The sequence below is a fragment of the Cyprinus carpio genome, chromosome B24, assembly GCF_018340385.1.
Source record: "Cyprinus carpio isolate SPL01 chromosome B24, ASM1834038v1, whole genome shotgun sequence".
Taxonomy (NCBI): domain Eukaryota; kingdom Metazoa; phylum Chordata; class Actinopteri; order Cypriniformes; family Cyprinidae; genus Cyprinus; species Cyprinus carpio.
In genome coordinates this window covers 2,973,996-2,988,175 of record NC_056620.1, presented here as the reverse complement: position 1 = coordinate 2,988,175, position 14,180 = coordinate 2,973,996, and the positions used below count along the sequence as shown (strand labels likewise).

General features: G+C 35.0%; 1 protein-coding gene across 5 annotated transcripts in view; it reads left to right on the top strand.

Annotated features, from left to right (window-relative positions):
* sugct (succinyl-CoA:glutarate-CoA transferase) overlaps positions 1–14,180 on the top strand; it is a 114,167-nt gene that overhangs the window by 26,739 nt on the left and 73,248 nt on the right. For all 5 annotated transcript variants that reach the window (XM_042751644.1, XM_042751649.1, XM_042751646.1 and 2 more), the window contains 2 exons: positions 11,833–11,904; positions 12,067–12,164. In XM_042751644.1, coding sequence (XP_042607578.1) covers positions 11,833–11,904; positions 12,067–12,164 — 170 coding nt within the window. The remainder of the gene's footprint in view (positions 1–11,832; positions 11,905–12,066; positions 12,165–14,180) is intronic.

Genomic DNA, 14,180 nt, shown 5'->3' with positions numbered 1-14,180 from the left:
CCTTAAGCTGAAAGGGTTTGACACAGTTACAGCAGAGACTCATGTAATTCCCTCAGTCTGTTCAGCGCTGGAGTGGAGCGAGACGTCTCAAGTCTCTGTTTAGCTCCTCTGAGGATTTAACAAGTCCTTGGAAAAACAGAGGAATTTCAGCATTTGTTCTTATCATTTTAGATTCTTATTGAAATGGATCAGTCTGTTTATTTGGGTCAGTGAACTCAAGGAGCTCATTATAATATTTGTTTGTTCATAGAAAACTGAAAACACAATATTGTAATAAATAAACTACATTGCAAAAAAAAAAAAAAAAAAAAACTTTCAATATTTTCCAGATAATATTTTAATTAAAAATAAATGTATGTATTTGAATATAGTACATAGTATTTTAAATATCAGCGTTATTTTAGTGTCAATTTTGACACAATTTTTGTGTAGTTTTTATTTAATATTATATATAATATATATATATATATATATATATATAATATATATATATATATATATATATATATGTCTATATTTTATTTCAGTTTTAGTTGGTTTAGTGTATCAAGTTGAACTAAAAGTTACCCCAAACACTTTTCCTCTCTTTTCTATTGGGTAAAAAAATAAAAAATAATATATACATACACACATGTACACAATAATTTTTTTCTCCTGTATTTGGGGTAATCACTCATGTAAGCTGACAGCACTTGTGCTTCATTTCCCCACACTGTTTCCTCCCTGCTTTCCTGTCTGGGCTAAAGAGCGAGCAGTGGTTTGGGATTTGGTTTCAGTGTGAAAGCGTTGTGTTCTGTTCACAGAATAGAGATGAAGCTGCTGGTTCACCGGGGCTCGGTACTCTTGTTCTGACTGTGGGAGCAGATGAGTCAGGTTTGCGGGGATGTCTGACTGAGATGTGTAACTGAGGTGTCGTGTCACGGTGGGCTCAGAGAGAGTTCAGGAAGTCCAAGAACTTTCAGTGACTCTCACAAAGGATTATTGGAACACTAACATGAGACAAAGCTTTATGCGCAGCTACCCAGAACACACTGGCAACCCCAGAGCAATGTACTCCAAACCAGGGGTTTTCCAGGAGCTTGAGAGTCTATGGGAAAGTTTAGCAAAATTTTTTTTAAAAAAATAAATAAATGAAATGAAATCAAACACATACATACATACATGCATACATGTGTATATATAATATTATATATATATAAAATGCAAAAGTAATAAAAAGTACAAAATAATATTTTCAGTTTAAATGGTTTAAAATGTGAGAATTAGAAGTACTTCATTTTATGAATATTTAATCTTATGATTTCTGATTACTCTTGAAACCATGATAATATTGCACATTTTAAATGCTTTATAATATTTGATTATAAAATAAAAATTTTAATCCATCCATTCTTCCATTCCATTTAATCCATCCATTTTTTTCTTTGTATATTATTATAAAATACATAAAATTATATTATATTGTATTATATTATATTATTACTACTAATAATAGTAAAATAATATTAATAATAATAATAATAATTACAAAATATTTGTAAAATGTTACTAATATATTATTATTATTATTATTATTGTAGTATTATTATTATACTATTATTATTACATTACTATATTATTTTGTTTTATTTTGTTAGACAAAAATTGTCAATTTAATAGAAATAATATTTAACAAATATTTTGTATTTTTTAAATGCGCACACACACACACACACTATATAATATAATTAATATAATATAATATATAAGTATTATTATTAATATTAGTATAATAATAATAATTACAAAATATTTGTAAAATGTTACAAAATATAATGTATTATTATTATTATTATTATTATTATAGTGTAATAGCAGTATTAAAGTATTAGTATTACATTATTATTCTTATGTTTTATTTTATGTCATAAAAAGACAAAAAAATTGTCAATTTAAAAGAAATAATATTTAACAAATATTTATTATTTTTTTAAACACACACACACACACACACACACACACACACACACACACACACACACACACACACACACACACACACACACACACACACACACACACACACACACAGATGTAAAAGCCTCTAAGTACCAGCTAAAATTTTCATCTAAAATGAACATTTTAATCAGACTCCTAGGTTCAGTAATTTTACACTAATGGCAATGTATAGGTCCTTTTCTATGCACTTAAAGTGAAATAACTGAACATAAATATAGGAGCCTGATAAAAATGCTCATTTTAGATGGCTTTTGTTGCTCTTCAGGTTTCTGCAGCTCAAACTTGTCTAATGGTGAGCAAAACATGGTGTCAATTGAATATAAATGACATTTTTCAGGTAATATTTTCCAAACATATATGTAGGGATCATAATATTTTGATATTTGGGGGTCCGTAGCATCAAAAACCTCTGCTCTAAACCACTCACAACACCTTAGCAACCACATAGCATTACCTGGCAACCACCCACTGGGGTGGGACAAGTTGCACACATAAACATCACTCATTTAATTCACAAAAAAATCTGAAAAATAGTTGTGCTTCAGCAGTCAGCTAAGCAAATGGATTTGAACATGAGACGATGGCTTTCTCTTCAAATCAAAGCCGGATGAAAGGTTAAACAGCTGAATGTTTTGACTTTGTATTGTCCTCAAGTGTTTGCTGGGAATCATCAGTGAATTGTGTGCCATTTCCTTACTCAGAGACTGCAGATCAGATATTGATTCAAAGCTCGCTGTATCTCAGCCACAGCGGGGCTGTGTTGCATTAGTCTAGCCGAGGGACTCTCTCTGGACAGACGCTTGCCAAAAACCTCGCGCTAGCGGTTTGCTTTCAGACTTCCCTCTGTTAAAGAAAGCCGCCCAGACCAAACAAACTCTCTAAGCTGAATCTTACACCACTAAACCTCCAGATATCATTAGCCCAACCACTAATCCAACACCGAGGCCTTCCCACACTTCTGGAAATGTCTGAGAGCAAGAAGTAATGAACTATTCGATCTTTAAATATGAGGCCTTGTGTTGCAGTTCCTGCTGAGAACGCCAGCTTAGACTCGGGTTAAATACCAGTTTACCACTTAGAAATTATTTCTGGTTCATTCTGTAAAGCCTGACATATGAAATAATAGCCAGAATAAATTAAATAAAAATTTAATTAAAAAATTAAATTAAAATTAAATTAAACGACATTAAATTCAACTACATTTTAACAGTTCGTTGAAGCTTTAGACAAAATATATATATTTTTTTTAAAATGCATGTGTGCTTTTTGTTTAGCAACATATATTATGCTATAGGGAGAAAAACACAAAACAAAACCATTATCCAAAACACCATCGTTTTATTCAGAGGCTCAAACTGGGCAAAAAATATGCAATTCGGTGCAATTTCTGATATTTATGTGGATGAAAAGTGATTATAATTCTGATTATATTGTAAATTGATAAGATCTTTATGGCAGTAGAAAATGAATAATTATCAGTCATCCCTTTGTATCTTCCAGTAATGTATAAGATGATATTTAAATGCTTAATTTTAAGATCAAACTCTGTAGAGATTTTGTGTGTGACTAAACATGTAATGCATTACAATACATGATAATTTCTAAATATATTTTTATTTTATTATTTTGTTTTGTTTTGTTTTACCCTTGGTAGGTTTAAATAAGCTTCTCATCGACAACCTTTTCTGGATGTTTACATTACTTGAGTTGCTCTTTGCACCTTAAAGTTCTTCATACAAGTTTAGAGGTTTTTAAAACAACAGTACACCAATGGTTTTCTGAAGAACTAGAATAAAAAGGATTCTGTGGCAAAGATTATTGAGAGATGATCATATAAACATCCTCAAAAGCCTGTTGTATCAAATTTGACACTAAGATTTCAACATGGATTTAAAAAAAAAAGATGTCTGGATAATAATACCAAATTGCTTGAGTCCACTAAGTGTGCGTCTTGAACTATTACCAACACTAAAAAAGTTATTATTAGTTACTTTATAAAAATTATAAATTTTACAGCAAAAAATGTCATGTGAACCACAACCTAAAAGTGAATGCTTATACACTTATACTAAAAGATCTTTTATAAACTATAATATCAATCAGACGACTAGGGGATGGTTAATTTTTTTTAGTTTTTCAGTTTTGACCATGTTGATCATTTAAAGGCCTTTACATTTCTGTATCAAATTGATATACAGTAGGCTTCACAGGGTTAACATAGTTAAAGGGATACTCCACCCCAAAATGAAAATTTTGTCATTAATCACTTACCCCCATGTCGTTCCAAACCAGTAAAAGCTCCGTTCGTCCTCGGAACACAATTTAAGATATTTTGGATGAAAACCGGGAGGCTTGTGACTGTCCCATAGACTGCCAGTAAATAGCAGTGTCAAGGTTCATAAAAGGTATGAAAGTCATCATCAGAATACTCCATCTGCCATCAGACGTGCAATCTGTGTTATATGAAGTGACGGGAACACTTTTTGTAAGCGAAGAAAACAAAAATAATGACTTTAATTCAACAATTCCTTTGTCAACGGTCTCCTCTGTGTCTCTCCATGTCACCATATGCTGCTCTTCTGTGTCCTCCGCACCACAAAGATGCGCTGTTTCTACGTGTATTTAGATTTGCTTTGAAAGAAAACAGGGCATCCTTTCATACTTTCATACTTTTCTGGACCTTGACACCGTTATTTATTTGGCAGTCTATGGGACAGTCACAGGCCTCCCGGTTTTCATCCAAAATATCTTAAATTGTGTTCCGAAGATGAATGGAGCTTGTATGTGTTTGGAACGACATGGGGGTAAGTGATTAATGACAAAATGTTCATTTTGGGGTGGAGTATCCCTTTTAGAAATCGGGTAAGGCAAACCAGCATCCACAATGTGAAACACACACTGTTTGCACAGTGTTAAACATCTTATCAATGTAATAGGTGTTTAGCACTACAATTATGCTTATGTTAATAGATATTTGTGAGCTGCAAGATAAGCTTAAGCCACATATAATAGTTGGATAGGCTGGCTAATGTAAATTGAGAATGTTCTTGAGGGAAAACCACAGGGACGTGGGGTGCAGCCAAAGCCTAAAACAATTACTGTGTCCAGGCACGGCTCTAATAAAAGACACCCTTTCCTTTTCTCCCAGTGATAAAACAAAATGTGTCTGTGTTTCATTGAAATTCTGGAAATGGTTTATGTCTTTTTAAATCACTTATTGTTTACTGTGTTTATTCACTCAGAGGAACTTGGCCTCCTCAAAGCGAACCTCTCTTTTGATATCGCTAGATAACTATTCATATCAGAGGTCTTATCGTTCTGGACACTGATTTGGGATGTTGTGTCCCATCCCATAGGCCATTTATATAATAAGATATAATGAATAAAGCATAGACTGTTTACAGCTTTGTCATCCGTGAGAACTTTCTTCATGTCTCCATTTCCCCAGGGTCACACGAAGGCTGCAGGTCTCTGCCAGCACTTAATCAAAACTGAAAATGAATGTTGACTGATTAGGTTACTTTCAGTTTGGGCCTCAATTAGGGTGTGCTAATTGTCCTTTCTCATGTGAGAATCCCGTTGGGAAAGCAAGGGACTAAAATTCTCCACTCTATTCTGGAACAGGGGTTGTCAGACTTTTTCATACGATGATCCCCTTGCTAGGGACCCCATTCCTAAAATATAAGATTTATACTGTGAAACTTATAAAAAAAAAAAAAAAAAAAAAAAAAAAAACCTTTATAAAAAAAAAAAAAGATTATAAACACATGAATATAATCAAAAATATGAAATATTTTGTATGACGCTGTATTTTTGACCCAGTGTTATAGAGGGTCTATTGCTAGATGTGGAAACAGCAATAAAAACACAAAAGAAACTAAATAATTAAAATAAAAAGAAAGCGGGGGAAAAAAACTATAAAATACACAATAAAATAACTTATTAATCTAATGCTTTCAGACCATCTTTCTTTCTTTTTTTTTTTTTCTCAGATTTGTGTTTTTTGGTGGTTTTGTTTTATAAACGTTTTTGTATATATGTGTTTACTTTCATGAACATTTTTGTTTTGTGTTTCTGTGTCATAAGCATTTGTTTTGTTTTGTTTTGCTTTGCTTTTGTGTTTTTGTTCGATTATATATTTTTGTTTTTTGTTTTGTTTTATAAACATTTTTGTTTTGTATGTTGTTTTTGTTTGTTACTTAAATGTTTTTCTTTGTTTTGTGTGTTTTAAGTTTGTTTTGTTTTTTTCATTAGTTTTTGTTTTGTTTCATTAACATATAGTTTTTTTTTGTTTTTGTGTGGTGTGTAGATTTGTTTGTTAAACATGTTTTGTTTTGAATCTGTTTTTGTTTGTTTCAGAATTTTTTTTGTTTCTGTTTTGTTTCATAAATATTTTTTTTTGTTTTGTCTCAAACCTTTTTTTGTGTTTTGTGTGTTTTTGTTTTGTGTTTGTTTCCTAAATGTTTGTGCTGTTTTGTTTTGTTTCATAAACAATTTAATATTTTTGATTTTGCTTTTACTTTTAACAAACAAAAATTGTACCAGAATACTGCAGAGTTTGATTGTACACATATCATATAGATGTCTATATATAGAATATTAAAAAGTATATTGGAAGCTTTTCTTTTCCTTTTTAAAAGTTTATAAGCCTATTTATTTTGCCATTCCAGCTATACATGAGTAAAATCAGTTTATTATTTTAGAATATCTGTCTCCTGCTCTGGGTCTGAAATGACTGGTTTTGTATGAATGCTTGCAGTATAATATCAGACCATTGCACTCAGTAGCAGGTGTTTCAGTTGTTCATAATGAAGTTTGGTAAATGCGACTTCAGTGGAAAATCTAATCAAACCCTCTTAGTTTGTAAGCCGGACACAGCTTGGAAACATAATGATATATTATAATTTAAGTCTCCTTACTGGAACCACTGTCTCGCGGCGGATATCTTAAGCCTTTTTTTCAAAAGTTACACATCCTCCCTACCTCAAACTCATTATAATAACAGCCCAAAGACAGCAGCCACTGTCAGCTGTTTAGAATACAAATTTCATTGTGCAATATTCATGCATGTAAATGCAATACAGACATAATAATTGTTAAAACAGATTTTGTTTTAACTATTCACTTTTTGCTTTTTCTCATAAAAAGCATAACTGCAGTGTAAATAATTTGCAAAAGAAATGTAGAGACTTGAATTTGATGATTTTTAAAATGGTTTAATCTGTATTGATTGATTTTGGATATTTCATTTTGCATGCTCTTTTCCCATATTTTCGTATTTTGATTGCCTTTGTATTCATCTAACACTAAGTTATATGCAGATTTGTAAATATAATCAGAATAAATATATATTTTTCATACTCTATAATTTTATGATGCCTACATTAATTTGTAGCATTCAAAATGTAGTTTTTGAGGGTCTATTTCTAATTTATTTAGACAAATAATGCATTATTTACCATTATTTATCAGTCATAATATGAAATTAGTCAGAGAGTCAATTTCATCCAGAATTTTAATATTAGGGGGTTTTTACACAATACCATTTTCAACTAAAACATAAAAAAATTGTGTTTTGGACATTCATTTACACAACAACAGCGTTTTGGAGGCCTGAAAATGCAAACTTTTGAAAATGGGTTTCAAAGTGCAGGTTTTTAAAATCATACCATTATTATATCTGTTTAAACTACAAATACACTCTAAGGGCCCTATTTTAACGATCTAAATGCACAGTGTAAAGCACACGGCGCAGGTGCACTCAGGGCGTGTCCAAATCCACTTTTGCTATTTTAACGACAGAAAAACGGTCCGTGCGCCGGGGCACATTTTTGGAATGGGTTGTCCCTATTCTCTTAATGAGTAATGGGTTTAACGTTCCAATACACCAATCAGAGTGTCTCCCATTCCCTTTAAGAGTGAGATGCGCTTGTGCCAGGACGGGTCGTTATTTACGTGGCGGAATTTGTTGGCGGAAAAGCTGAACGCTTTTCAAGCGAAGAAACCGATCTGCTCGTTCGCGAAGTTAAAGCGCGCGAGCAGATCATCTACAGGACAAGCAGGAATCCACCAAAGCGCTGCGCAATGAGTCAGTTAATATACATATGTGTGTGTATTGGCACGATTGTTCAATTAATTCGCCAATTTCATTCATCATTATAAGTAGTAATAGGCTGAATTGCAAATAGGTAGCCCAATTCTAATACACGCAATGAGTATCCATCATTACATTTTTATATTTATGTAGCCTACACAATAATATTCTTTTACACTGTAGTCCTTTTGTTTTTAATATTTGGCATGTTTATGTGATGCGTCCCTGTGTGTAATAAGCAAAGTCAACGCGCACTGTGGACCCGCCCAGAGGCGCAATTTCTACCAACGCGGTCTTTAAATAACAAAAAAATTAATATTGCGCCATTGACTTTAGACTTTAGACCAGGTTTGAGTTGGTCTATGGTGCAGTCTTTTTTCAGCTCCTTAAAATAGCAATGCGCCAGAACACACATCTTTTTTTAGACCAGCACGCCCATGGGCGCACAAATGGGCGCAAATGCATTTGCTAATTTAACGACGTGGCGCTGGACGGGAAAATGCCGACGGCGCCGGACTGAAACTAGCAAACGCACTTGTGGTGCGCCTTGCGTTGCATTGCGCCGGGTGTATGATAGGGCCTAAATTTATGCATTCATTTCTAATGGGAACCTTATGCAGGATTACAGTTACTGCTGTAAACCATGTCGGTACTCAAATGAACAATTTGAAATTATTTGCATGGCACATTTTTATTTTGGTCACGTATGCGCACCTGCATAGCTCTGTGCATAGACGTTGAACATTGTACAAAAACGCAAAGGAAAAACTTTTCAGTTTTTAGTACATTATTGTCATGTAAACAAACATTGAAAAAAATGGTCTAGAGACAATTTCCACTCTTTGCTAGTACACTGATGGTTACAAAGAAACAGCGAGAAACACAATCAAATTAAACATGAAATTTTAAAGGAGAAAAACTGAAATAGTATTTTCTTTTAAAATACACTTTAATAGTCTTTATTTTAGAACCTGGAGAAATCCTGGAGAAAAACAAAATTTAGTCATCCTAGATAAACCAAAAGTCGTCTAAAGACACACGAGTCTACGTTTTGTAAATACCGCCCAGATGCTGTGTATTTTATTCACTCGCTAAATCTGAATTTTGCATGAATATTGAGTGCATTTTGGTTCCTGCGTGCAACCGAACACAACAGTAAAAGATGTCAGGTTGAACGTCATCAAGCTCCTTGCACACACGCAAGTGGCATCCAGCGAGCCCCAGGGTGCTTCGCACGAGTTTGGAAACATCCTGGTAGCAGGACAGTTTGGGCTTGATCTCTTTCATTGAACGAGTCAAAGCTGACCCACACTAAGATGAAGCTGGAGCGCCTTTGTGTGCGGATGCATGTGCTGTGTATTTGCCTTCCTGCTGTTTCCTGGAATCCCCAAGGCATGTGACCTCTTGGCCCATGCTTGATTTATTCATTTGAAATCATTTAATCTGATGGGCTAAATTTTGTCAAAACACTGTCTCATTAACTGTGGTCCATGCACTTTGTTTCTCGTTCAACCTATTGTACTGCCAGGGGGCACCAGAATAAACACACACAGGGCTTGTGCTAAGAGAGGCTGCGGCGATGAATGCACGCTTTGTTCTAAGGTGTGCTGCTGTGGCCAAAAGACGATTAGCGATGTCTTGATTTACTCATGCACATAGTCTGGTCCAATGGAAGCTGATGGATTGCATTTGAGAAGGTCACGTTAGTTGAACTTTGGGCCCGTCTGCTCTTCACAAGATGCTGTCGAGACAAAAATGGGAATGATCTGTGAGGGGAATGATTGCGTTTGACATGTCGAGCATAAGCTGGTTGATTCCCGTTCATTGTGGCTTCAATGGCATCGGAAGATCGTCCCAGAGGTGCCGCTTGGGTTTTGGATCTTTGACCTCTTCTGTTTCTAGTTTTATCAGTGCTATTTTCTTGCGGATTATATTTTATCCTTCCTCTGCGAAAAGCTTTCTCTCGGTTTGGCTGCTTTCAAGTGGATATGTGCTTTTTACCAGCGGGCATTGAGCCTGAAGTAGGGTTCGATGGAATGGATGAATTGGCGTCTCTGCTGGGAGCATGGACCCGCAAAGTTCAACCTGAAGAATTTGTGGGCCTGATCTTTCGTTGAAAGATTTTCCCTCAAACCGCTAATGCGCATATTGAAAATTCTGATTCACCCTGAGGATTTGACACAACTTTGAGAAGCACAAGACATCTCTAATATTTCCCTCAAGGCAAAACCTTGCAGGCAAATTCTTGCAATTTTGAGTTTTTGGGCTATTTTGCTTCCATCAGTACTTCCTAACCAGTGGAAAGTAAACATCCAAAATATACATGTATGCATTTTTTATTGCACTTTATCTATCATCTTTATATTTCAGTTACATATCTTTAAAAGCCATTATCTCAAAATGAAAATTTCTCCTGCTGAGTCAGAAATCTCCACTTCAGCAGCACTTTATTCTGAAGGTCCTTGTACATTTATTAATCAACTGAAGAAGTATTAGGGGATATAAGTGTTAAGGGGATAAGTTCAACTGTAAATTAATATTGTGACATTATCATTTTTCTCTTGTGATGTTAAAAATCTGTATGATAAAACTATTTTGTAAAAACTACTAAACTACTAATTTAAATTTACCATAATAAACTCCTGTCATAGTTGCCAGTTTAATGTTATGAAGTTGAATTGGTATACCACTGGTCAAAGATTATTTTCATATTTGGTTTGTTTCTTTGTCAGATTTGGAGTAATTAAGCATTTCATCTCTTGCTCGCCAGTGGATGCTCTGCAGTGAATGGGTGCCGTCAGAATGAGAGTTCAAACAGCTGATAAAAACATCACAATAATCCACACCACTCCAGAAGTACATTTATGCATTTAGCAGACACTTTTATCCAAAGCGACTTACAGTGCATTCAGGCTATACATTTTTTTTTTTTTTTTTTTTTACCAGTATGTGTGTTCCCTGGGAATTGAACCCACAACCTTTTGCGCTGCTTATGCAGTGCTCTACCACTGAGCCACAGGAACACATAGAAATAAAGTAAAGCTGCATGTTTGTAACAAACAAATCCATCATCCTTCGACATCAACTCAAAACTCAAAATACGAGTTCACTGTCTGTAATGTTCCTTTCTCCAACGAAAAAGTCATCTGGTCTGAATCAGGAGATAAATATTATGCACAGATCAAGTGAAAACAGTACAAAATCTCTAAAAAATATGTGGGTGTTTTTTATGTGAGAGACAACAGGAGATGGATGTTTTCACTGGAGGAAGCGTTATTATGCGTTATTATTGCTTCACAAGACATTAATTAATGGACTTGAGTGCTGTGGATTACTTGTGTAATAATGTGATGTTTTTATCAGCTGTTTGGACTCTCATTCTGACGGCACCCATTCACTGCAGAGCATCCACTGGTGAGCAAGAGATGTAACGATAAATTTCATCAAATCTTTCAAATGAAGAAACAAACTCCTCTACATCTCAGATGTAATTGTTCACATTTTCATTTTTAGGTGAACTATCCCTTTAAGTGGAGAACCCTAGAGAAAATAAACATAAGATGCAGATTTGCATGAAATACTGCATGTTTGCATTAGTCATACATTTAATTATATCAAAGTTTCCAGTGTTGTCATTCTGTTTCTGTTTTTGGCAGTTGGTGTGTGAGGTTTTTCTTTATTACTTACACAGTTTAGCTGGCAGTCTGCTCTGTATACTTATTAAATCTCTACGTTTGCAGGGTTTCAAGACCAAAGATGGATATTTGGTTGTGGCAGCGGGAAACGACCAGCAATTTATGAAAGTGTGCAAAGTAAGCAGGACTCCAAATATGCTTATTAATAAATCTAACTAAGCTTTATTTGTACATTTCCGTCACAGTCATATTTTATAGCTATGTGCATTTGTTTTGACTGATGGGAAAAGGCTTCACATTTCCTAACAGTTCTCTCATCGAACGTGTCTGTTTGCCAAGGTTCTGAGCATGAATGGCCTGGCAGAAAGCCCGAAGTACAAAATCAACAAGTTAAGAGTTCAGCACCGCAAAGAGCTGCTGCAGATTCTGTCCGAGAGGTAAGCGTCTGTTTCGTGACATCTAGACCAAACCTGTGAGTGTTGTGCACTATTCATCTGTCAACATTATTTTAGACGGTAAATGTTTGAGGAAATAATGTCTTTTTTATCATTCATCAAGTAAGGGATAATCTACATCCAGCCGGTTGTTATCACAGAATAACCCCCGACAGGGTGATCAGTATTACCTTGTATTACCCTGAAGGGGGTTATTCTGCGATAATAACAAGCTGGATGAACATTATCCCACTTATTACATGGCTACTTGCCACATAAGTAAATAATTAGACACGAAATATTGATTTGAGTTGAAATATTTGAACGCAAAGCTTCCGTGAACACAGCAGTTGCGAGCAAGTGGCAAATTCAAACTAAATGGACATTTAAGGGAAACGGTGCAGTCAAACCACGTATTACACAACATTTCACCACATAAATAATTATGGCGATAAAATATTTAAGACGAAAATACTTTCAAATCTTACCAGTTTGTCAGTTATCTTATAATCCATCACAGCGTGCAAAACAATCTTAGCAAAATGGCAGCAGCTGTGTTTGTATGAAACGAGAGTGAGTCCGCGATACCAGGATGACATAATTTAATAATTGTACGCAATTTTTAACCAAGTTTTAATATTTTATTAGCTAAACAAATGCAAAGCTTCCACCAAGAAAAAACTGTTCCTAGCAACAGTATAGCGCTGACTTCAGTTACCCGGACGAGCCTGTGTTATTCACTTTTACCAGTTATTATCGAGGAATAACAAACCCAGGAATGTCACGACTGACCAATCAGAATCAAGTATTCCACAGAGCCGTGTAATAAAATGTAATAACTTGCTCCACCTTAACTTAACTTGAAATTACTTTTTTTGTTTTTTTTCACTGGTTAAAGGGTCAATGACAAATGAGTAAAAGGAAAAATCTATTAAAAATATAGTTTAAAATGCGTTAAGTTCTTAGCAGTGACTTCTGTGTATTCATGCTGGTTTTATGTATGTTAGAAGTCTACATGGGTGCAAAAATTCGTACCCGAACTCAAAGAGACCAGTAAATGTGCTACACTGAACCGACCTGGACCCGTCTGTTATTTAGAAAGGTGGACCCGGGCCCGTGCAGAACCAAGAAATGTCAAAAAAGTACTACCCGGAACCGACGCAGACCGGCAATTATTTGAAACCTGAACCCGAACCCGGCTGGAAAGCCACAAACCCGACTCGACCCGATCGGCACATATTCCACAATCAAATTGCTATTAACAAGTCGATAAACAAGTTGCGAAAATTAAACTTTTTGTCTTACCTAGAAGCCTTCTCCCTTGTACCTGACTGTGATGCACACAGTCCTCCTTGCAAAAACGTTCCATCCATGTTATTCCTCTCTTGCCAATTGAAATGCTGATCCACTCATTATTCCAACTTCAAAAGTCCACTTGCTGTCACGGTGACGGATGACAAATGCGACTTTGCAGTTTTGCATTTTTTGTATGTCGAGTCAACTTGCATAATAATTTAGACTGTTTGTCTATTTGGAGTATAATAACGATTGCTCATCCAGTGCCATGGATGCGGACGTCATCTCTCTGAGCCGAGTCTGAGCAAAAATTTTAGATATAACAACAAGACGGTTCACTCATAATATAAAAAAAAAATGGGAGAAACTGCAAAGCACAGTATGGCGGAATAAGTCCCGGCCTTCTAAATAAAAAAAGCCAATTGTCAAAGGAAAGTCATTGCATCAGGGTTTTTTTTTTCGTCTTATTTCAAATTACCAACTCACACTTTTCTCATCCTAATTTGAAAGTTACAAAACAAAAACACGCACAGCGCTGACTGACTCACAATGTTAAACAGACCCAGGACCCGAAGTAATAGATTGAGACATGACCCGGACCCTGCTGACCATTTAAAATATAACCCTGAGCCCATACGGATCTCGGGTCCTCCGTGTAGACCTCTGATGTATATGTATACTTTTATTAAGGGTGCTTTCACACTTGGTTCACTTGCCTGGTCC